Below are 26,477 nucleotides of genomic sequence, written 5' to 3'. Positions count from 1 at the left end.
GTTTTATTCAATTATATTTTCATGATTTGCTGTGGGCCAATAAAAACTGGGCAACGGGCCAGAGTTGATCTCCCTGTCATAGTTTGGATATCATTGTATGAAAGTATATTATAAAATAATAATACTAAGTTGTATTATTTTGTGGCAAAAAAATCATAAAGTAGAGCAGTGACTTTGTTTCCAAATGTTTTGAATTTTAAGACTGAGAAAGTTCTTTTGATGGCTTACAAACTGTATTCACTAATAGAAGGGACATAAGAGTAATGCATTTAACTCATTTGCCACTATTAATGAGAAAATAGTATGTCTAATCCATTTGAACTGAAAATTGTTTGTCTGGCCCTGAAACATAATTTACTATCACCCTTCTCATTTCAAAAGAATTAGATGTATTCCCCCGTCAACAGCAGGGAATGAGTTAATGATGACCGGCATATTTTACAACAGAAACAAGGAGAACAGTTAAAGCCAGAGACTATAAAAAGGATGACTGAATCTTGATCAAGGTCGGTACTTTTCTGAAAATCTGGTGAGAAGATGTATTGATGAATTTTGGTGCTTTGTCACATTTAACTCGCAATTGTTTGGCTGCCTCTTAGGTGGCTTTTGACACCTCCTAGCTTCTGAGCAAAGAGTAGTAGGTAGAGCGAGAGCATAGGGGTCAAACGGAAAAGGGGGTCGGGAAGCCATACAAAAGCCAAGAGCACTTAGCGGCACAATGGCACAACGGCAGGCCTTTTTCCAAAAGTCAGCTGACAAAGTCCTTGAATGCGGACGCAGGACAAAGATGGAGACCCTTCGGGCTTAACTAAAATAAAGGGGGGAAACCATCCTGTTCTTCTCTGATTCCGTTTTGTGAACGAGGTGTGAGAAAGTAGAAAATTAAACACGTTTCTGATTGTCAGCTGGAATTAAGCCTGGCAGTTTAAGGGTATCTATCCAGGGAGAGTTGTGCTATCATGAGTCAGGATTTTAACCCACCTGTTCACCTATCAAATAAATAATAGCACTCCAGGCTAATGATACCACATTCACTGAAGGCCTTTTTACACAAGCGGCAGCCCACTGTGAAAGTGTTCCATAGCGACCCGCAATACGAAAGCCGCCCTCCAAATTTGGAAGTGCTGAGCATTTACAAAACTATGCTAAATTCATTGGTCATGAAATCATGTTATTATGTCCCTGGGTTGATGATTTGTCATTTTCTCTTGGAATTCTTAGAAAGTAGTTTATGCTGCCTGGATAACTGTGATGCACTTTGTTTTGAGTCTGCCAGTCTTACCTCTATTAGTGCTTGTAGGAGGAATCTTTGGTCAGCTGAACTGGTTCTCCTAAAGTGACATGTTTTTTCCGTATTGTTAGTTATAACCTTATTATCATCTTTATTTATATAATTATAAAGTATTTTTTACCTTTTTGTTTTATTATTTATGTGTACAGTAATACCTTGAGATGTGTATATAAAACTCAGACTTATAGTCCGGCAAATACGGTAATAAGTTGACTACAGTCAGACCTTGAGATACGAGCTCAATGCATTCCGGGACCGAGCTCGTAGGTCAATTTACTCGTATCTCAAATCAACGTTTCCCATAGAAATTAACTAAATGCAAATTAATCAGTTCCCATCCTCTGAAAAAACACCAAAAACTGGATATTACAATGTAAAAACATATTTTTATTTGTTGAGGGAGGGAAGGGGGAATAGGGAGGGAGGGATGGAGAGAGGGAGCGAGGAAGAGAGCGAGAGAGGCAGGCAAACAGGGAGGGAGGGAGAGAGGGACAAAGGGAGAGAGAGACTTGACGGACGGCAACATGCTCGTAACAATAACATAAACTTTGTTAATGTATTCCGCCGTGGCTTTCGAGTCGTAACTTTCTGCTTCACCGTGCCTCACAACCGAGTGTATCCCAGGTCGTTTTTTAAAATTATCAAACCAGCCGTGACTCGCTTTGAAGGGTTCAGCTGGTGTCCTGTCCTTCTACAACAGCATATTTGTACAGGAAAAGAAACGGGGGTTGCCATGTTTGCCCCTACGGCACCCCCTGAAGATTCTATCGATGATCCAATGCCTCTTGAACTGACTTGGACTAAAGCTCCCAATAACCTGTTTTTTATTATTATTTAAATCTAGGGGAGATGAACTATTTTCACTTTGAGTTCAGTACTTAACATATATTTTTTTTTTTATTCATAGATTATATTTAGATATTAGTACATTACATTAATTTCATATGCATATATGTACCTCTAATATTAATAAATATACTTCATAACTGTACTTGTGTACTTCTATTTTTCTATAGGTGCAAAAATATGTAGTATGGTACCAATAATAGGGGGGATCGTACTTCACAGTTTTTTTTTTATTGCGGCCATGTCTCGTCTATAGTATCTGCGATATTCGTGGGATTACTGTACAATAGAAATAAATAAATAAAAAATTTCGAAACTGAGCCGATTCCTGAAAACGAGAAACTCAAAAATTTCCACACACCTGATTCTGCAGTGGTTGTTGATGTGTAATAAAACTTACACTACACGATCTTCCACTTAGGACGGCACAGTAGCTCAATGCTAAATAGTAAGCTCAAGAAGCAGTTTCATTGAATCATTGACTGCTATTGACAACAATGGCTTGAATGCCTGTCGCCGTCAATGGTATTGACAGCCCTCCCAAATGGGTCAACGTTTTTTACAATCTTGGAAATATTTAACCTTCTTGGATATTGAACAAAAACACGTTTATGGTACTGTATGAGTTCAATATGACATAGACTTTTAACCAAGTGGATTTGCTGGACTTTTTTTTAATTGTGTGAAATGGCAGCCATCCCACTAGCACAAAGGCAAGAAAGCGTTAAAGAAATCAATAGCGACATGGCAAGAGTGCTCAACATGAAAGGGTGAACTCATCACCCGACAATTTCGTCTTTGCTTGTACTGTTGGCCCCTTTCTCCCGGAAGTGGGAATAAAAGCCAGTGACTGTGTTCAAGTGTGTAGCTGGGTGTGTTTGTGTGTGCGTCACGGGTTTAATGTCGTGTCGCCGACCGCCGCTCGGGGCCGTTTTGTGGCGTGTCAAGGCAAGCCCGTGGTGATGACCCTTTACGGTGGTGGAAAATGGCACTGAGAGAGCAGTCACATTAATGCTGACATTTTTTGCCGTCACCTATGGCGATGTCAACAGGAGTCCTCTCCCACCCTCCTAGACCCCACCCCTTACAAATACACACAATGGACGTCCAATTTGTATGGACAGCGAGATGTTGGCAGTGAATGATAGTTGCCATCCTCCTACTCCAAATAAATTGGACCTGTATCGCCATCAATGGCAGCCAGTGAGTTAACAGTCTTTTCAAGTCATTATGACGACATGCGTTACAGAAATAGTGTTGACCTACATTCAGCGATAACACACATCAGCTGACCTTTTGCTACACACAAAACCATTCCGCTGCCTTCCACTCATTGTGTATTCTAAGTAATCTTAAAAGTCGTGCTTTGTGTAAAATGGAGGACATTTTGCTGTTGTTTGTGTAAACAAGTTACAGAACCATCCCTTAAATTTTTACCTTAAATTGACTAGAAATTCAAAATACAAATACTAGTTAGTCTTAAGTGTTTTAATTACTAATGCAATAACCAGCATATACATTTCATTCATTCATCTTCCTTATCACTTATCCTCACAAAGGCCGTGGGGGGTGCTGGAGCCTATCTCAGGCAACCAGAGGCAGAAGGCGAGAAGAGACCCTGAATTGGTTGTCAGCCAATCACTGGGCACAATGAAACAGACAACCACTCACACTTACAATAATACCGCCCGCCATCGAGTCGGAATTAAACCCAGACTGCCCGGACCAAAGTTAGGTCTTAGAACCGCTGCACCATCGGGTGGCCCAACATGTAGTATAGTGGTTTGTAACAGTATTCACACCTGGCACTTATAGTTATGTACTGCTTTTACGTGTATGTCAGTTTCTTTTTTCTTCTGAAACTTTATATATTTCTTTTGTCTTATACTATATTCAGGTGCACTCTATAGCATGGAATTTACAATAATGTTCATATCTTCTCAAATAAACACACAATTTTAAGAGAACATTAATTATTTAAAGGCAATGACAGCCAGACTTTCTGCAAACCTGTCTTTTCACAGTGTCATTTGTACAATATCAAATGTTACTTTTTCACAATAACGTGCCTTGTGTGCCTCAGCAGCCAAGTGAAGTTGACCCAATTACACTTTTTTTGTCAGGACAACTGTGGTCCATCTTGTTTGTTTTTATGTTCCACTAAATGAAATCTACCCTGACAGAGGGATGTGATCCGACCTCATTGCGATCCCAAAATAGTGGCGTTGCTCTCCGGCACGGCCAGGAAGGGAAAGTCTAGATGCGCCGACTTGTCTTGTTTTGTCCACAACTCATGTATTTATGCGCTGAATCCTGCCCTCTCTTCCACACAAGTGAAGAAAAAAAACCTTTGGCCATAGTGAATTTTTTGTGTACTAGTGTGTGTTGTTTGGAATACTTTAAGAAGCCATTTTTGGAATGACGCCCCGTGGAACATCCCGAGGAAGAAAAAAAGGGTGCTGGTGTTTCTTTTTCGGCGTCTTAAAGGGAGAGATGCTTTTAAAAGTATACCCCTGCTTTGGAATCTTCCTGGAATTCCTAAATGTTCAGAATATTTGGGCGGTGGGAGGGTCCTGAAGGCCCCCCTCCCTGCATACACCTCCACCCCTCCCACACCCCCTTAGTGCTCATGAATGGGTCGATTTCAATAAGCACTATCTACTACTTTTTTGTACCCCACCTCCCCTTGTTTTTTTGGGGAGGGGGGTGCATAAGCCAGCAAGGATTGCTGGGAATGCATTTTGTGTCTGTGTGGAACTATTTTGTGTTTCTTTCTATTCACATTGCATTCAGTGCAAACCATCCTAGTCCAAATGGATAAGACTTCTAAGACTGTCAAATGCAGCCAACAATTAAAACAATCTTTACATAGTTATGTAGGTAGATTCAAGTGTAGCAGTAACGACTGACCACTGCCAGACAAGCCATCAAGCCTAATCATAAACCATGCAGGATTGTTTTTCCCCCAAATCATAACATTCCATTCAACTAAATTATTTTAACATCAAAATGGTTTTCATCGATTTGAGATATCTATTTTTGCTTACTAAATGGAGATCACTTTTGTTTATTTGCATGGTCGATGTGATTAGTTATTCATTGCAGATGGTAACAAAATACGTTTCACATTTTGTTCAAAAGTATGAGTTTCTGCTTTGACATGTGCTATTATATTGTTAGTTTAGTTTTTAAAATAGTTGTATTAAACTCTATTTCAGGGTTAAATATCTCATGTTCAAATTAAATTCCTCTTGATCACGTTGTTTTTGTGTGGCCAGCAAAAGCAAATATTTTGCATCGATTTTGTTTTTTGCTAAATTACCAAAGTTACAGATTGTTGTCACTATTACAAGACTTATTCTTTATCAGTCGCCACTTTTAGAACTAATATAATCGTGAACATTTTATGCATAAAGATAGAACAAAAGAGAAGTGTGACACATGGTGATTTTTTTGTGATTTCTTTGCAGTTACTTTTATGAGTCAAACCAATCTGAAAACATATTTGTAAAAGGTGAAGGTGCGCCAACAAACCGGCCTTAATTATGAAATTGAATTACCTGCCCACTTTGTGCTTGCCAATGGCCGTGTAAGGGCTTAATACTGTATAACGTGCGAACTGACACACCCACTTACGAAAAGGCAATGAGATAAAATAGTTAAAATTTAAACATTGAGTCTTATCCAGTCAGTCACATATTAAGGAAGATCAGAAAAATGTTCCAACTAAAGAAATCTTGTCAAATTCCTTTCTGAACATTTTCTGAACAAAATGTATTTTAAACTTGAGACGTTTAGCGCCAAGTTGTTGAGAGCGCACTACTCGCTGAGTCTATCGACTCAACAACAAACAAACACATAGACAATCAATGTATAGTAATAATAACTAAATAATCCATAAGAAGTAATAGATATATAAGTAGTCAACATAATAAATAAGTAGTATAAGTAGTAGTAATACGTTTTGATTAGGTCCTAGGTGCAGAACTCGACTTGAGTATGGTGACAGCCCTTGGGAAGAAACTGTCCTTGAGTTTAATGATAACTTTTGAATAGATATCAGCTTTAGTGACCACTGTCCCTGAAGGAGTTAATGAGTCAACAATATACGTCCACCCTCTAAACTCTAAAGGAAACCGTAGCAATGATGTGCCACTGACTTGGGTCAAAAATAATGTTGGATTGCAGCTACAAACTCAACTGTTAGATTTTAAATGATCTTTGTAGATGTAGTATTTCATTGATTTCATTCAAATCAGCACGTAATCCAAAATCACAATACTAAAGATCTGTTTTGCAATGTAACTTGAACAGCTTAGTCAATAAAGTTGCTGCTTTGTTCAATAACAGAGTTATATATAAAAAATAAATAAAAAAAAGGTGCTCCTGACCCCCCAACCCCCTTATGTTGCCTCTGTGTATGGCACCTAGATTTTATGTCTTTCTCACCTGCTACACAAGAGCTTGGCGCGTCTCCCGAGTGGAACACGATAGCAAGGCCCCGAGGCCTGGGTCTCGCCTGGTGCGGACCGTCCGATGTTATGTGAGATGCTTTAGTTGTGAAACTTTATATTAAAGAGCTGGCCCATGGGAGACAAAGCAGAAACAAACATTCACGTGACATCACCTCTAAGCACTTCTTTTCTCTTTCCGCCCAGCTCCATAAAATCTCCTAAAAAGCGTTTAGCCATCTGCAAATGATCGCTGTGCTCATGAAATCCGGCACAAGGCTAATTTTCATCACCCTTTGTGCTCTTGGCACAGTGGGGGTGGGTGGTTTGGAGATGGATTTATTAGAAAGCTTAAATGTCATAATTCTCCCACATTGCGCCAGAAGGTAAAAGGCACAATTTCGCTCATGACAGATTGGCAAATATTGGCAGCCGTTTATTTTTTCAGGCGGTAGAAAAACGGCCAACACCTCCGACGTGGCAACTTGTAATCAGATCATAACAGATTAGCCTAGATAGCGCTCAATAATGTCAGCATTCGCCTTGAGACGCAACACAGATGAAGCGTAGTTAGCTGTCTTCATAGTGCTGTTTTGTTGAACCTTCCGAATATGTAAATCTGAACTGTGATGGTTGGCAGTAAATGGTGTTTCAGTTCCAGTGACCGCGAGAGAAGTCCAATCCATTTGAACTGCGGAGTGGCTGGCTGACATCTGGACTTCAAATAGTTAAAATGTACTACTGTAAACTCAATAATATTATAAAATTCAAGGTAAAAAAAAAAAACAATAACAATATAAATGAGTTAATTTTATTTTTTGATTTTTTTTATTCTTGCAAGGATAAGAGAAATAGAAAAAATAGCAAAAGCCTTTATTGTCATCATACACAGCTGCGTATAACGCAGGGATGGGCAAACCGGTCCTCGAGGGCCGCTGTGGGTGCAGGTTTTTGTTCCAACCAATATAGCACAGACAGTTTAACCAATGAGATTTCTGCAGAAAACAAGAAGCACCTGACTGCAATCCACTGATTGCACTTGTAGGACACCAGATTGGTGAAAAGGTGCTCTCTCAATGGGTTGGAATGAAAACCCACACCCACTGCGGCCCTTTGTGAAATAGTTTGCCCTGGAACGAAATTGGTGAATGAATAATTTTAGAAAAATGTAAAAAAAAAAAAAATCAACAACGGAAGGACTTCATAAAACAATTATGCTTTTATATCCTCGTTAAAATTAGTTTGTTTGAAAAAAATTACCATCTTAAATAGCAAGTACTACGCTTTTAATTTATTATTAGCTGGCACATTTCCACCTTATTTGAACGATCAAATGTGCCATGGCCAATGACCTTAAACCGACCGTACTTTTTTCAGGCTCAATAATTACGATCAAATAATAGCACAGGAAAACAAAAATATAATTTTGAAACGGTGTAATTTAACAGCATAATAACGGTATTTTTTGTTCTTTTTCTTAACATATTCAAATGCCATCCCCCATTCCTATCAGAAAAATACAAAACTAAGAATGAAAGTCACCCTTGCCGAATAAGCATTGACATGGCTAATGCTAATGACGCTAGAGGAACTGCATAGCCAAGGCTAACCTACTTTTTACGTCATTATCTGTTTGCTCCCTGTGTGGGGGTGTGCGGGTACACAAGTGTGTGTGTGTGTGGGTGGGTGAGTATGCGTGTACTCGGCGTATGAGGCGACTGATAAAATATTCTTTCCCTTGCTTGGCCCCGGGGCATTTCAATTGCCCCTGGCTCCTTCCAGTCACTGGCCTGCTCCTTAATTGCCACACACACACACACACACACACACATACATGTACTGCCGCGCTTGGAAACACACATGCATAAAGAAAAGGCCGCACGCACACACGCACACAGACCAATGCACATGCATGCATGCATGCATCTTACACACACACACGCACACACATACACGGCAAGCATTGAGCCTCGCACCCCCATGGCCAAGTACCACCCTTCATTGATTCACCCCTTCTTAAACCTTGTTTTCTTGCTGTTGTCATGTCTTTGGCATCTTCATTCTTTTTGCGTTTAGATGCAAGCTGGACCATCTTGAATGTGGTCACTTGAAGCTTTACTATGTCATGAGATGACCGCATGCTTCATGGAATCTCATTGCAAACCCCAAACTTGGCTGGAAACCTTTTTGGCATTCCTCTTTCTTGTCTTATGTGAAGGAATACTTCCTCTTCGTTCTTTTCATTCCCCTATTACAGCCACCATTCATCCTCTGACAGTATTTGATTCCAGACTTTGCCGAGGCAATTGACATCAAATTCCAGGGAGAATGGAAAGGCTGATAAAATTGACAGCACTTCCTTTGTAGGTCTAATGTTAGGTAACCACAAATGAGAGTAGCACTAAAATCAAAACAGAAAAAGCAATGTTAGGTATGTTTTAGTCCCAAAAAGACTAAATGTGGAAAGTGTTAAATTTGTCTCAACCTCTGCTACTTTTGAAACCATAGCTTGATACCCCACAGTGACTAAAACCTTGCTTTCAAACCCTAATCAAGTTAATGAGACACAATAACTTTTCTGAACCCTCACTTGAATAACGAGCTCTTACTAAAATTTTAGATACTTGTTTGAAACTCTCAACCTAGTATGAGAGTCAAGCCCCCTTCTCTAACGTTTTCATATTGGTTTTGAAAACATATTACACATATTTCAACGGTATGATGGTGATTTCTGTTTGTTTGTCTGGATGTGAAGTACTTTATTTTTGTGATTATGGAGAAGGCAACATAAGCAAGCCAAGCATCGTTCAATTTATATGCGTAATACGCAACCCCACCAGATCACAGATATACAGACACAACATTTGCTTCTGTTTTCCCAACTCGCACGGGGCAAGCCCCTGGGTTTGTTATTGTAGGCTTTACTGAACATGAGCTGGTCTTCACAGTGGATTCAGAGCATTTGCTTCCAATGAAAATCTGATATTGGATTACAAACGGCTTGACTGCATGGACAAACCTGCCAAAAGCACGCACACAATGTCTGAACTTCTTGGGTGCTCAATCCCCAGAAAATAAGATTCATTTTGAAATCACCATAGACAGTTGAACATTTATGTACTTTATGTTCATTTACAGTATGATCACAAAACGTTCTAAAAAATGATACCAAGATGATACCAGTGGAAGAACTGTACTGTAATGGCAATGGCTTTACATATTCTATGGCAGTGGTTCTTAACCTGGGTTTGGTGAGTCGGTCTCAGGGGTTTGGAGGAGCCTCTGTCGCGGAGGTCAAGACACATCAACTCATCATGTCTATACACGATAACATGCCCCGCTTGACCATCAATGGCTGCAGATGATCATGTGACATTGCTTGACCAATCAGTGCTGCGAGGAATTTATATATCTTGAATTTGATTTTTTTTTTTTACAGTAAAGTAGGGTTCGGTGAATGCGCATATGAAACTGGTGGGGTTCGGTAGCTCCAACAAGGTTAAGAACCACTGTTCTATGGCCTGTTACTACACATCAGCCATTGCATTCTGGACATTATATTCCCCATTAAATCATAAGGATTATCTTTGTTTAATCGTAACAAAGTATTTTCAAACATATTTCATTTGTTGATGTGCGACCATATATGTATAACATTTCTCTAGATTTATAGTAGCTGTAAATACATTTTGAAATTTAAACAGTTTAATTTAAACTACTAACTAGTACTATATTTTTCAGACTACATCCCACTACTTTTTTTTCTTTCTGTTTGTACACTGTGCCCTTCAGAATGAAGTCTTATTTATAGATTTTTTTTATACAAACAAGCTTAATGTTTTGCTCATAAAAAAAGAAAAGAAATGTTTGCTCCGTGGCCCAGTTTATCATTTTGACATTCCTTCATAAGATGCATTCATAGTCTCTAACTACTTACTATAGGCCAAGTGTTCACGTTGGACAACACTCTTGAGTTTCCATCCAGCACCCGTGCCTGCTCCGTGTGTATTCTATTCTCCAAATGTAGCCTTAGCTGTAGTTAGATCCTTAGGCTGCGTTTTTGTGAAAATGATAATTTACCAAGGAATTACACACTTAAAACAAAGGCTCTCCAAAGTATTTCCTGTTTTAGTAGGTGGCTTACCTCTTTAGTCAAAGTCCTATAAGTTATGGACACTAATTTAAAGAAAGGTTCATGCAGTCCAAACACCCAATAATTCCTGATAAGTTACTAGTTGTGGATTGCAGTTCCGGGTGTAAGAATGCCAGGAAGTGCTTGTCACTAGGACTTATAGGTCTCAATTACAGAGCTACCAAATACTACAAATATTCTGTACTTTACTAGGCCAATCGTTACCAAACTACTAAATACATATTTTGTATCAAAATTACTAAAATCATTCATTCATTTTCTGAAGCGCTTATCCTTACAAGGGTTGCAGGGGTGCTGGAGCCTATCCCAGCTAACTACGGGCACCAGGTGGGGAACACCTAGAATCTGTGGCCAGCCAATCGCAAGGCACTGAAAACTGTTCACGCTCACACACATTTAGAGGGTTCAAGCAGCCTACCCTGCATGTTTTGGGGATGTGGAAGGACACCAGAGTACCCAAAGAAAACCCATGCAAGTCTGGGGAGAACATGCAAACTCCACACAGTGAGGACTGACCTGGAATCGAACTCACAACCCCAGAGCTGTGAGGCCGGCACGCTGTCCTCTGGGCTGCTGGGCAGCAAATGCTTTCGTGGAATTCTTAGTCGTGGGTTTCTATTCTTGTTTTTTAAGACATTGTAATTGTAGTTCATGTTAGTCTTAGGAAGTCAGATATATTTCGAGGTGCAGAGCTTGCTCAAAATTCCCTGGACATTGTGAAAACTATAACCCTCTAGTAGAGACTTTTTTATTCTTCAAGATGAAACATGACTTTTGGTTAAAAGCGTTACGTTCGACTGATCTGCCGTCTCACTGTGCTTATGTCCATTATTAACCTGATATAGCCAAACATCATATTTGATACATGAATTTTGAGCAGTGTGATTTTTCCCTGATAAAACCAGCAGTACCATATAAATGTGATGCCAATTTATTACAAATGCAGTATTCCTGTTCTGAGGCTCAGAGTTTAAAGAATTTCAATTTGCTGTGAAATATTCAGTGTTTTGCTTAATGTTTGGACCTGATTGGCTGGCAAACAGTTCGAGTGCCCGCTGTTAGCTGGGATAGGCTCCAGCAAACCTGCGACCCTTGTGAGGATAAGCGTTTCAGAAAATGAATAAATGAATGTACCCACCTGCATATCTGGACCCTTGTTTTTAACCCTGTGACTTCATTAAAAAGCTCTCCATATGTGCGCATATGCATCTCGGTGTTGCGGGAGCTGGCAGCGCAGATATGGGCGCTCTCCCTATCCTAATAGTGTTTATAATTCAGGTGCCCCGCAGGCGCACTTTCAGGAATTCTTTTGCCTGAGGTAATGGGGAGCAAAGGCCCCGGGTTTTAGGCCGCTGATTATTTCGCTGATGGCAACTGGCATGGAAAAAAGTCATATCCAGTCGGATTAGCGCCAATATCTCCATTAATTATCAATGTGCTCAGGGTTTAGCGAGGTGTCGCTCCGGCACCGCTGGAAGCCGAGAGAGCTTTAGAAGTGCTTTGTGTGTAATCAATAAATAACTGCAACTGATTCTTGCTGCACTTTTTATTTATATTTTCCCCCTCTCCGTATTCGAATCTCAGCTCGGTTGCTTGTTTATTGCTCCTTGCGTTTCTTTGATGGACGTCATCTGCCTTCTTCGAATGCGTACTGATAACAACAATTAGGCTCTTATGGTGCACCCTCAGTAATTGGTGAGATGTACATATGGAGATGCAGTACATATGTGTGAATGCATAGAAAAAGCCTTTGAAAGACGCCCTCCCTTTCTTAAACTGTTCCTCTTCAGGTGCGGTGAACTGGCCTTAATATGGAGCCTTATCGAAACCCTACAGGTTGCTGTAAGCATCCGTAACGGCATTGTTATGAAAAGCAGCTATCTTTGTTAGCGCTACCTTTTATTTGGCAGCCACCCCTTTTGTACCAATGTGTTACTCTTTCCCAGTGCGAGTCAAATGTGGAATAACCACCCCCCTTCTCCACATTTAGGATAATAAAGACTAAATCTCTCTGTCAGTTTCAATTCTGTGCGGGCTAGGATGGCTGAGTGGGGAAATGCGACCTTACAAGTCCTTTGTGCTAGGATGCGAGTTGTGTTTTGACTGTGGGGGTTATGAAAGGCAGGGATATTTATAAAAGTATTAAAAATGAATGTGTTTATGATGCGCTATTCACTTTGGGCTATTGTTGCATTGGCATACAAAGCACACCATCGACCGCTCAGGAACTCCTCAGTATTTTATCCTCCTTTGAGGTGCTCGACGTCAACAAACGGCGCATTTAATGTCTTGGCTTTTGATTTTATTTTTTGCAGGAGACGGTTTGGACAACAGTGTGGCCTCACCAAGCACAGGTGACGACGACGACCCTGATAAAGAAAAGAAGCGGAACAAGAAAAGAGGCATCTTCCCTAAGGTGGCCACCAACATTATGCGAGCATGGCTCTTCCAGCATCTAACAGTGAGTTCTCATTTTCTTCCCTGTGGTAAATCACTGTTAAATTCACACAGACGGCAACTTTTACTTCAAGTTCTATGAATTGGTTTCTTATTCTCCGGAATCTTATGAAAAACATTTTTTAAATCCATTGAACCCTGGTAGTCGTGGATGGTAGAGAATGAATTCGATGGAGAATAGCAAACAAAGGTGATAATTGATGGCCACTGGAAATGTGGATATGACTTTAAATTTTTCTTATCCTTGTTCTTTAAGCGGAAATAAACTGCAAACTTATCTTCAGCACAGGTTGGTTCCCCTGCCCCCACAAAATGCAAATAATTAAAAGAGGTTTAAAATTTGTTTTAAAAAACTATTTGACTAATTTAGTGTTCATATTTACGCTGTGGATGGTCAGTGTAACATATGTGAACATATTTTAAAATGTTATAAACTATAAGTCACATGAAAACCTCTATGTATAGGTCACATGCCCAGTCGAAGTTTGACTTGAAAATACGATACTTGGGTTCTTTTACACTCTGTAACATTGGTTTCTTTTTTTTAGCTATATAAAACACAAATAGAGCAGTACTTTACATATAAATTCTGTAATTCGTTCCACGATCCTCCAAAAAACTACCAACTATACTCTTTAAAATGATCAGTGTCCCACTTTTGTATGAAAGATGAGAGAAACAGACAAAAATGAAAGAAAACGATAAGAAAATTTTTTATTAATGTAATTAAATGAATAACAAGCATGGAAAATCAGTAGTGTAATGAAGAAGCTAACGTTAGCACGCGAACACAGCTTCAAATTATGCATTCGAAACAATTTAGCATTAAATAGAACTCCATAGGAGTAAAAGTCTCTCCATCTTGCCGTTCAGTACATAAAGGCCATTCCAAGGAGTCGTCACTTTAAATCCTGCTTCGCTATAGTGATGCTAGACGGTGGGTTACGGCGGGTCGGATATTGCCTTGCAATATTAGTCAACCGCACGCCACGTTCTTCTCTTCTGTTTTCCGATGAATAGCAGGGCCTGTTTATTCATTTCATTCGCACCAATAATTTTAAATAAGGTACTCTGTGATGACAAATGGTGGTCAAAAGAGATTTGTCGTTGTTCTGGGTAGCTCCAATCGGAAGTAAATCAGGCCGTAATAATGTTGATGAGATAATTTCAAAATAAAATAACGGATACAGAAAATGCATTTACGTTGAAGGGGATTTCGTAACTTGGATCTTGTTTCCGTATGTTCGGACAGTCATATGCATATCAGAGGGTTTCATAACCTGAAAATTTTGTACCTAGAGGCATTCGTAAGTAGAGGTGCGACTGCAAATACAAATATTTATAAACACCTGCGTTTAGTGACAACAGACGTCAAATCAATTTCAAAGCCTGCCAATGAGTTAAATCCAGAGTAATGTAACATTCATTCATTTTATCCTCCGCTCATCCTCAAAAGGGTAGCGGGGGTGCTGGAGTCTACCCCAGCCAACTTTGAGCAGTAGGAGGGGGACACCCTGAATTGTTTTCCAACCTATCGCAAGGAGCTGTGAGACAAAGAACTGGTTTTAGCTGCCCTACTTTAAAGCAATCTTGGAATCGTAGTGATTACGTTCTCATGGCACTCGTGAAAAATATAAACATTTGGGACCTCAGTCAGGGCAGCCCGGTTGCGCAAGTGATTAGTCTGTCTGCCTCAGAGCTCTGGGGTCCTGGTTTCAAATCCAGGTCACGTCCACCTGTTTGGAGTTTGCATGTTCTCCCTGGGCCTGCGTGGGTTTCCTCCCATATTCCAAAGACATGCATGGTAGGCTGATTGAACACTCTTAATTGCCCTTAAGTATGGGTGTGAGTGTGCATGGTTGTCTGTCTTCTTGTGCCCTGTTATCGGCTGGCCACCGATTCAGGGTGTGTCCCCCGCCTCTGGCCCGGAGTCAGTTAGGATAGGCTCCAGCACCCCCTGCGACCCTAATGAGGATGAAGCGGTTCAGACAATGAGATGAGATGGGACTTCAGTCGCTCTCACAAACATCTCTCCAAGACCATAACCACTTGGTTTTTAACACGCCTAACAACACATCAATGCTTGCCTGATCACAGTCACTACCATTCTTCTTTTTCTTCTACTATCACGCTGCACCTCTCTCACAAACACACTTGTGTTGTCACTCGCTCTAAGCCAGGCACGCCCCCCCGGCTAACGGATTCTGGGGATGCTTTGACGCAGCACTTATTAAATACAAATATGCCATTCTTTCAAGAGACCTCAAATGGTGACCACAGCTTGTGATTTTGTTGATGCAAGACAACATGCAACAGACCCAAGATCACACCAGGGCACTTCCTCACACAGAGAGGACTTGATAGAGTTCAACCTTACACTTGAACTCATCCAACCCGAAGTGTCTCACTAACATTGGGGCTAGCTTCAGTCCTTCAACATATACAAGTAGAGGGTGATCTACCTAGCCACCTAAATGCCCAAGACATTTATAGTTAAATTACTGTTCATGCTGTGTGATGCACACTGATAGACTTAAATTATTACAGGACACTATGTAGAATATATATATTCTAAAAAGTATTTGCTTTGTAATTACTGACCTTTGTCACATAGTAAAACACCGAATGAGGCAGCAAAAGAACCCAGTTTTGCAAAGTTTTGGACAGAAACAAACAGGGATACCTCTTGAGCAGGCAACTGTCTGTATGAACTTGAAACTGGAGCTTTGTGTGAGTCAGATAAAAAGCCCCACCTTCGGGAATTGCAGAACAGCAGACAAAAAAAGTATGAATATTTGAAAGAGCTTGTATCAGCAAATGTCTCTAATTTGAAGTTTGTCCGCAAGAAATCATTCAAATAAGCCTGTACTCTTTGTTTTGGTTGTTGATAAAAATATCCACAGTTTAAATGGCCTGCGTTAGCAAATATGCACAACCTGAAGCCACTCTTAGGTGGGACACATTATGAGTAATTGAGGGGCATTTTGCTATCGAGGTCCGTACCCATAAAAGTTTTTCAACTTGCTGAATTCCTCTCATAGTTGTGTAATTCGACTATTTCAATTGCCTATTTGCATCCTACTGGTTTTTTTTATTGTTTTTTTTTTAACTGTACTCCTTCAAGAAAGCAAAGCAATCTGGCTGTAATTTCTGAATGACTGCAGCAGCCCACTTTTATTGCATCAATTTTACTGTATCACCATCATTTTAATCGCACTACTTTCCAGTTAATGCCTCACTTACCAGCTGTATCAGTGTCACACCAATTGAACACATGCACACAAACAAATCCCCCTATTATCTTTCAAGTGTATTTAATAATTGAGCGCTCATGCCAGGGAAGATGTTGATACAGCAAAACTAGACTAGGGCAGTAGACCCCTCCGCTTTCATTTGATTTCTCAAGGGAGTCGCTATTGTGCCTGAGTGGGAAGGGAAGGTGGGTGTTGGGATGAAGCCGTCACTAGATGTAGTAGCAAGTTGTAGGAGGCGTTCAAACAGTATCAAGCTGTTTCTGCATCTTATTTGAAGTGTGTGGCATATTTCATTATGTATGTTAGGACCAATACTAGGAGAAAAAAATGACAGTTGACAGCATTGACAATGATAGACGTCCAATCCATTTTGCCGGTGAATAATTACTGCTAGCCCTCGTAGCCAAAATTAGCCTTGCTCCTACATTCATTCATTCATTCATTTTCCAAACTACTTATCCTCACAAGGGTTGTGGGGGGTGCTGGAGGCAATCCCAGCCTGGGTACCAGGTGGGGGACAATATCTTATTAATAGGGTTACACATTTAAAATTAAATCACAGTACAATATCAACTCTTTAGACAAAAATGGCATATTTGCTCATATTCCAAAGTCTTGCACAACTCGATTTAAGGGCCATTGAATGATTGTATACAATATTATGTACACAAAATTAGTTACATTTGACCAAAGTTATACAATAATTGACCCTTTGTACAATTTTGTTCCTGAAATATTTTACACATTTGAAAGAAAACCCTTCATGTAAACAAAATGACATTTCTAAAATATGGGGATGTTTAATGGGTTTCAATCAATTTGATTGGATCATTAGTTTATCAATACATCTTTCAATCCAGATTGATGCACGATTACAGTGAAAGGCTAAAAATATTTGTAAATACAGAGAAGTAGTTCAATGGAAATAAATCCACAGCATGCAGGAAGTGCCAAAGATACAGTGCTGACCTCTGCGAAGCAAACATGGTCATACTTTTTCAAAACCTCCCATCATGCCATTGGAATTTATACCCCTTTACCCCCTTTAGCTTTCATCCAAATGGTATTTTCTTGTTTAATTTAACAAGAAATGAGAAGTAAATGAAAGCTTGGGCCTCCAATCCCCCAACGCGCCCCGTGCGCCGCTCTCCTCTGAAAAGGCAATTTGTGAAATTATGTGATGGAGTAATTAGATGGAATTCATAAGTGTGCGCCTCACATCACTGCACCTCCCTCGACTCTTATTCCCATTCATGGCTGCCTGCCTTGAAAAGGGAGGGGCAGGCGGTAGTGTTAGCTGGCAGACCGGGACATAAACTCATACACATTATCGCTTAACACTCCCGTCGTTGGCTGTGCTCCCTTTTCCCTATTTGTACGAAAGCTCGGTGGAATGAGATTATAGTTTTGATAAGAACTCTTAGGACAAGCCAAACCCAAGTGCGCACTGCCAATCGCTGTCTTCCCACCATCACCACCACCTTTTCTCCCCTTTAAAATGAATAAAATGCACCGAGAGCGCATATAAAATCCAACTGGAAGGCATAATCCGATGTTAATACAATTACAGGCTAATTTAACCGCTCGCAGACGCACATGTACCCTCTTACCAGCTCAAAGCACACACACTCTATCAGGTATTTGAATAGAAGAGCTATGCGATTCTTTCAGAAATTCGACAGAGTAGGTTTTTGGTGCTGGAAAAAGACAGAGTACATTAAGTGGTTTAAATGAAATATCAATATTGAAAAAATATGTTACTGTACATGTATACAGTGATTGTGTCCTAATCAAGGAAAATGTGTAATATTAATATAAAAATATGATAAATTAATTAACAATAATTAATAGGCTTACTAAAGCTTTGCCTCACTACAAACCAAGTCCGTGTCTGCTATGTTTTTGTTTTGCTATGACACCATAAAGCATGTGAACGCTCAAAATTACCAATGCGCATGCAGTGTGGATCATCTTTCCCAGAGTATTTGAAGGCAAGATAATTTATCCATGGTTATGGTTAAATGGCTCCGCTGTAATAACAGCAACAAGTGACAATAACTTGGTGTGTAGCTAAAATAAACAGTTTTTATCATAAAGGGAGCCAATGAAGCTCTCACTAATTAAGGGTGCATTTAGAGCAGGGGTCTCGAACTCAATTTACCTGGGGGCCGCTAGAGGCCGAGTCTGGGTGAGACTGGGCCGCATCAGGATTTCCACAAGAAAAGCACTGATAAAACATTCCAACGTTATCAAATATCTTTATTTTTAACAAAAAATAATGAATTAAATAAATTAACTTAAAGATGAATAAAAAATAAATCAATCAGTAATACAAAACCAAATAATACTAATGAGCATACAGTAGATATAGACTGGCTGGCTAAGTAGAGAAAATGAATTATTTTTATTCCGTTTCAAATGTCTGTATTAACAGCTCTTTAACCTTTAACTTTCTGAACTTGAATGGAACATTGAACATGAAATATTCTGAACACGGCTTCTCTTGCCTACTCCTTGCTGCTAGAGACCTGGCAGCGCTTCTTCTCACATAGTCACATTTGGCTTGAGGGAGGAAGCAGTGGAGACCCTCAGTAGAGCTTGAAGATGCTCATCAGTAAGTCTGGACCTGTACTTGGACTTATTGAAGTTCAAAGTGGAGAAGAGCTTCTCACACAAGTATGTGCTACCAAAAAGGCACATGGTCCGCTTGAACCTTCGGGAAAGTTCAGGGAAGCTGGGGGTCAACTCTCTCAAAAATTGCCCAAGCTTGTCTGCTTCTCCACTCACCTCCCTGAACTTGGCTTTGAGTGCAGAGTTGCACTGCAGGTCAATGAGCTCCATTTGAAGCTCAGGAGGGGCATCTTGCACATCAAAGGAGAAGGGGTCCGCAAAAATTTGAAATGTGGCTTTGTGTGTCTTGAAGTCTGCAAATCTGTGATCAAATTCCTCCTGTAGCTTCGAAATGGCCTCAACATACTTCTCACCACTGAATGGTGTGCCTGCATCCACGAGAGCCTTGCATGCTGGGAAATGGCAAAGGTTTGTCTGAGAGAGCTGGGCTTTCCATAACACAAGTTTAGTGCAGAATGCTCTCACGTTGTCATAGGCAGCACTGACAAGTTGCCCCTGGCCTTGTAGCTTCTTGTTCAGTACATTAAGCTCATGTGTGATATCAACAAGAAAAGCCAAGTCCATGAGCCATTTGGGATCACTTAGCACAGGATCAATCAACTCACAAACGGCGTAGCTAGCTTTGACTGCTGCATTACTGTCTTTGGTAGCCTTCTTGAAGAGATCCTGTTGCCTCAGAAGACGTGTTTTAAGACTGGCAACCTGGTTGGCTCTCTCATCTCCCTGGTATTTTTCGTACCCCTCAGCATGTCTCGTAGTACAATTACGTTTCAAATTGTATTCCTTGTGCACCGCAACTTTTTCAGTGTAAATGAGACACGTCGGGGTGCCCCTGTGTTCAACAAAGAAATATTGCACTCCCCACTTTTCTTGAAACTGTCTGTGCTCATCACCGACCTTTCTCTTCACGGCAGGCTTTGAAAGAGACATCTCTGGGGCTCTGTAATATGATTTTCCACTTGGAATGAGTCTCGGGTTGATCTTTCACATTCAGTCGCGCGGGTTTGTGGCGCATGTGCACTTTCGCTCTCCGTTTCAATCGCGGAGATGGCTACAGACACTGACACAGGCTGGATCACGGATCATAGCGCCTCATTCAGTTCTATGCTGAGAGCAGCGGAGGAGTGTGCGCGCCGAGCGCAGTGATCGGCCTCACGGCTTCTCCTCCGCCCAGCTGATTGGAGGAATGAATGAGTGAGTGAGCGAGGCACTGGACAGCCCTCCAGAGCCGTATACCTCACCGTGATTGGTTTATTCATCTCCGAACCAAAGTTCCCTCTAATTTTTTGTTGGTCTGAGCAGAAAGACAACCTCCCTGAGCGCACTGAGTACCAGTGTGAGCGACATCATCGGTACTCTGATGATTCGCCTAAAGACGTTTCGCCGACGGACGTTTGACAGACGGGCAGGTCGCCGAATGGACGTTCATTCGGCCGAACGGAGGTTTCGCCGAAACGGGATTCGAACGCTCGCCCCGCCGGATCGTGTGTGTACAAGTTTTTCAACCTCGGCCCGCGGGCCATATACGGCCCGTTAGGATTTTTAATCCGGCCCGCCGCCGGTGTTGTCCAAATTATAGTAAAAATCAATGTTCGTCTACCATCAATGGCAGTCCGGGAATAAGCACTCTTGGGCAGGCAGATGTAGCAGAACCGAGCCGTAAAATGACAGCAATCGGGTCAAATCCATCCTAAAACAGCATTTAATGATTAAATACAAATACTGGATGATATCGCGATGGAGGCAAAAAAACGTCTACAGACGTCCATTCGCCAAACGGCTCAAAATGCTCTCAAATTCGGTCAAATCCAGCTGAAAACAGCATTTAATGATTAAATACAAATACTAGTATTTGTATTTAATCATTAAACTAACAAATACTAGTACGACCTGTCCGTCTGTCAAACGTCCGTCGGCGAAACGTCTTTAGGCGAATCATCCGGTCACGACATCATCATTGCTCGCTATCGGCACACCAGTATCACACCTGCCACAAGCAGGTGCATGTCAATGTTCCCTCTAATTTTTCATGTAAAACATGCTGTAAAACAAGAAAAACATGAGTGGACAGAGCTACTGCCACTGGCTGCCACTTAAACGGCGCCATCATGGGGAAAGGGGTAAAAAAAAAAATAAAAAAAAATAAAATAAAAAAAAAAAAAAAAAAAAAAAAAAAAAAATTAAAAAAAAAAAAATCGATCTTTCATATTAAGACGGGGGCCGCAAATTATCGTCCCGAGGGCCGCAGTTGGCCCGCGGGCCGCAAGTTTGAGACCCCTGATTTAGAGGATACACCAACCATGTTTGAATACACATGGGGACTCAAGTGTCCTAATGTAACACTCACCTTATTGATTAAAGACTGAACGCACTCTATGTAACAACATCATCATGATCAGAAATCAATTTTTTTTAAATGAAAACATATGAAGCTCGTTTCACAAAGAATACACATCTTTCTAAAAGTCAGAATACAAATGGAGTGGAAAAATGTCATGGCTTTTAGTCAAAACATGGTAGTAAAAATATAACTAAGTAATAAGGCCTCAAAATGTGGAAGAAAATAAGACTGCTCTGTCAGGTCTCACACGCTGCAGGCAAGTCTGCTGATTGGGCTCAAACTGTGCCTCATTCAAGTGCCAACTTTCTCTTAGGAAACTTATTTCAGACACAGGAAAGTTCTGGACATTTGACTAGGTAACAACATAGTAACTGTTCAGATAATGTCCGTTTCAACCAACCTGGGTAATCACTTATGCACACTATAAGTGCGGGTACTCGGACGTTTCGTCGAAAGACGTTTGGTCCCGGGATGTTTGGTCCCCGGACGTTTGGTCGACCGGACGTTTGGTCGACCGGACGTTTGGTCGACCAGACGTTTGGTCGACCGGACGTTTGGTCGACCGGACGTTTGGTAGAACGGACGTTTGGTAGAACGGACGTTTGGTAGAACGGACGTTTGGTAGAACGGACGTTTGGTAGAACGGACGTTTGGTAGAACGGACGTTTGGTAGAACGGACGTTTGGTAGAACGGACGTTTGGTAGAACGGACGTTTGGTAGAACGGACATTTGGTCGCTGGGTTGTTACTGTTGAAACCAGATCTCAAAATTATAATCATGAGAGAGAGAGAGTTTAATATCTAAATATCTTCTATCAAAATATCAACAGTAAACTCTGTCATAATTTGACAGCGAGCGAACCCGGCGACCAAACGTCCGTTCTACCAAACGTCTGTTCTACCAAACGTCCGTTCTACCAAACGTCCGGTCGACCAAACGTCCGGTCGACCAAACGTCCGGGGACCAAACGTCCGGGGACCAAACAGCCGGGGACCAAACGTCCGGGGACCAAACGTCCAGGGACCAAACGTCCAGGGACCAAACATCTTACGACGAAACGTCTTTCGGCGAAACTTCTTTCGACGAAACGTCTTTCGATGAAACGTCCGGTCACGATAAATGTGACGCGGGTAAAGGCCACAATATTACCGCACTTCATCTTATGTCTAAACATTGTGATAGAAATACAGCAGAATAATTATTCGGGTGACAGGGGTTGTAGTGGTTCTAATTTATGCACTAATACCTCTGACCTAATGCTGGAAATTCAGCAGGCCCTATTCAGAATTGCTACCTACTGAAACACACGTACTGTGGACAATTGCTGAATTGAATTGAATTGAATTGAAGTAGGGAGAGCTTGAAGCTGCTGCATTCTCATACCCTGGCATCTGGGAAAAAAAACAAGAAGACTCCAAGCTGGGCATTGCTTTGTGCATTATTACACAATCCCAAATAACAAAATACAACCAATGTGAGATTCAAGAGAAAGGGGGGGTTATAACTTGGTGGCAGAGCTTGGTGCTGAGGTACTTCTATGTGACGTCACCTGGGACCATGTTTAGTCCTACCCAAAACAATCTAAGAAGCTGAAGAAGAGTTTCTTTAATTAGGCAAATGAGCAAGACATTGAGAAGTATTTAGTATTTAGAAATAAATTGTGTAAGCCATCCGATCAATTTGCAATGCAAGGGCTGACAGTGACAATTTACTGCCAGGCCACCCATTTCAAATGGATTGAACATCTGTCACCGCCGATGGCACTCAGACATAATACATATCGCGAACCCTCAAAATTTGAACAGAAATTAGGCTGTGTGAATCTATTTGAAACACTTTTTTATTTTTATTTGCATTGAGCACTTTCAAAGAAATGCACCACTTAACAATAATTAAGCTTCCTTTGTCATACGAGATATTGTCAGAAATTGGTAAATCTTCCTTACATCTCATCACAATTTGCAAAACAGTGCCGATGCTCGCCTGTAATCTTTCCAATTGCAGCAGATTTGCCACTGTTTCTCTGCACGCCACGAGAGGCTGGCGTTGGCGCCGGTCTGAGGGTTTTTATTGAACATGTCATTATCATGATCACCTCCGGCTAAATCATCAATGCGCTCCTGAAGGAGCATCACTTTGTAGTTTTTGCTTCTCTATTTACACGGCTGACCTTGTAGACAAAAGTCTTCTTCATCACTCAACCCTTTAGTTTTCCTCCTCAATCTTAATGCTTCATTTCACAAAGAGATTTGGAATGTTGCATTCCACAATGTTGGGAATTCCCAAATGTTCAATTAACAAGTCAAAAATGACACTAAAATATCAGTAAATAACAGCAACTCACGAAAAATGTGCCTATATATTTTGTCATATTTTAGTTATTATCACTCATTATTCGGTCGTGTGTGCATGTGTGTGCGTGAAGACTGTGTGTTGTAATCAGAGTAGGATATTAGCTTGTCAGTTCCATTCTTTTTGGATGCCAGAAGTGAAAGATCGCTTTAATCTGGATTGATTGGATTCGAAAGCAACTTTTCCTTCATTATAATACCACAAATAATTCTATTAAATGAATTGAATGCTTTTATTGTCATTAAACAACTATAATGAGATTTAAAGCTTTCAGCACATGGTGCACAAATAATAACAACAAACAGACAAATAAATGAATAAGAAATAAATAAGTAGTCCAAGTGAGATCAGCAGAGTGGAGCGAGCGGCCTTGTTCCGTTTGAAGTCCAGGATGAGTTCCATGGTTTTGGAGAGGTTCAACGCCGAGTTGTTGGGAGCGCACCACTCGCTGAGTCTGTGGATGCAACAACAAACAAATAAACACATATAATCAATATATAGTTATGATAATTACATAATCAATAAATAGTTATAGATAAATAAGTGGTCAACATAATAAATAAGTAGAATAATTAGCAGTCAACATGGGTAACTGGTACAAAGTGACTAAAGTAGCTATCAATAAGTCTTGATTAGGTCCTAGGTGCAGAACTCGAATTGAGTATAGTGACAGCTCTTGGGAAGAAACTGTCCTTGAGTCTGTTTGTCTTGACTGTTATGGGTCTGTAGCGCTTTCCAGAGGGCAGCAGGTTAAGTGATGGAAGCCGGAATGCGTATTGTCTTTTATGATGCTCTCTGCCCTTCTAAGGGACCGGGATTTATCGATGCTGGACGAGGTCGGAAGGGGGCAGTTGGTGATCTTTTGGGCTGTGTTGATCATCCTCTGCTGTCTTTTCCTGTCGGCTTCTGTGCAGTTTGAGTGCCACACTGACGCAGCATAGGTTAGCATGCTCTTAATGGCTCACCGGTAGAAGGTCACCAGCAGGTTGGTGTTTAGTTGCCCTTTCCTGAGCACTCTCAGGAAATGTAGCCTCTGCTGCACCTTCTTGACGAGTGCCGTGGTCTTTGCTGCCCAAGTGAGATGACCAGAGATTATGGACCCCATGAATGTAAAAGTCTCCACTCGCTCCACACATTCGCCACGGTTATAGAGCATTAAATTATCTTGTTTGAGTTCCATTGATTATCGCTGCAAATCTTCCTAGTATCAATACATTTTACATCTATTGCTGGCAGAGGCAGTAAAACTTAATTTTTAACTGCCATCCCTACACTGCTTAAATTGGTGAGTTTGAACATGTTGAGGCTCCCGAATGTTTAACAAATGAAATAAATAAAAACGCTCCAAGACTTTGTTAAACGGGTATTGGTGTACGCAGTTGACTGGCCACATGTGCAGTGACGCTTACCGCATGATTTTTATTGCTCTTTAAAGCGAGAGAGGGGAAAACAAGAGAGCGCAACATCAGCTGACCATCCGTTTTTAGCTCCCCAACAAAGACAAACAAAGATGCAATGTCCATCTCGCCGCGTGCTGTGCCGACTTGTCTCCCCATCCTCACGTGATTACGATTTTAATCTAGCCTTAAGTGGCCGTCAGAATTGGAGGCTCCAGTGCGTTGACACTGTTCAGAGACAACAGAATGCGGCACTCATGTGCCAGCGGCCTGGCGTGACAGTTGTGCTGTCAGAGAACAAGACCGTGCTTTAAGTTGCTTTATTTGAGTCCATGAATTTGCCTCTCGGCTGTGTTTGGGTCTGACAATTTCTGTTTGTTTGTCACAATGTGTGTGTCATTGCTACGTCGTGGAGCCTCATGAGATTAATTGATTTTCAAACATGCTGATTCATCAATTTCTGGGGATTTCACCCCATTCCTTCGTGTGGTTGAGCCCCAAAATGGTGAGCTTTGGGACCGGGAGAAAAACGCTAAATGCCCGCAGCCTCAAAGCTGGAAGTTCTTATAGTGCTCGAAAATGTTCACATTTTTCATTCCAGACGTTCATTCTCAGTTCACCTGTGCATTGCAGCTCAAATAATGCCACAATCCAAAATTTCACCTGAAACGCCTGTCTTCCTTATGCTTGCCTACAGTGAATCTCAGGCGGCCATGATAGCTGCACAGAGCGCTATAAGTTGCAACACTGTTCTTCATCCAAACATGCTCGAAAACAACAATAATGGGTCGCATAAAGGGTACCCTGACGTTTGGTCGCCGGACGTTTGGCCGCTGGATGTTTGGTCGCCCGGACGTTTAGTCGCCGGACGTTTGGTTGCCGGACGTTTGACAACATGACAGAGAGTTTACTGTTGAAACCAGCTCTCAAAATTATATTCACCCGGGCGACCAAATGTCCGGCGACCAAACGTCCGGGCGACCAAACATCCGGGCGACCAAACGTCCGGCGACCAAATGTCCGGTCCGACCAAACGTCCGGTCAAGGCATAAAGCGAGTCCGTTCTCATCACGCTTCCTCCATGTCACTCATTTTTGCCATTAAAACCCAAAATTAAGTTTTAGCAGTTTTAGCGTTGCCTTAAATTGTGAATTACAGGTTGCAGCAGGGCAATAAAATATTGCGCGTTAATTAAGGATTACATCAAGAATGGTGTTAGCGTATTTAACTGATAGTATTAATTCAAGATTTTTTTTCTGTTTGAGTTGATCAAAGGAGCTGTTCTTAAACTGGTCAAGTAATA

General features: G+C 41.1%; 1 protein-coding gene across 2 annotated transcripts in view; it reads left to right on the top strand.

The window, feature by feature from the left end:
* The window catches only part of meis1b (Meis homeobox 1 b), a 116,887-nt gene that overhangs the window by 41,484 nt on the left and 48,926 nt on the right, over positions 1-26,477 (top strand). For both annotated transcript variants that reach the window (XM_077612607.1, XM_077612606.1), the window contains exon 8: positions 13,057-13,202. In XM_077612607.1, the coding sequence (XP_077468733.1) occupies positions 13,057-13,202 (146 nt within the window). The remainder of the gene's footprint in view (positions 1-13,056; positions 13,203-26,477) is intronic.

The sequence above is a fragment of the Stigmatopora argus genome, chromosome 11 (assembly GCF_051989625.1).
Source record: "Stigmatopora argus isolate UIUO_Sarg chromosome 11, RoL_Sarg_1.0, whole genome shotgun sequence".
In the NCBI taxonomy this organism is placed as follows: domain Eukaryota; kingdom Metazoa; phylum Chordata; class Actinopteri; order Syngnathiformes; family Syngnathidae; genus Stigmatopora; species Stigmatopora argus.
Note: the sequence above shows the minus strand (reverse complement) of the source record. Positions and strands in the feature narration are given on the sequence as shown.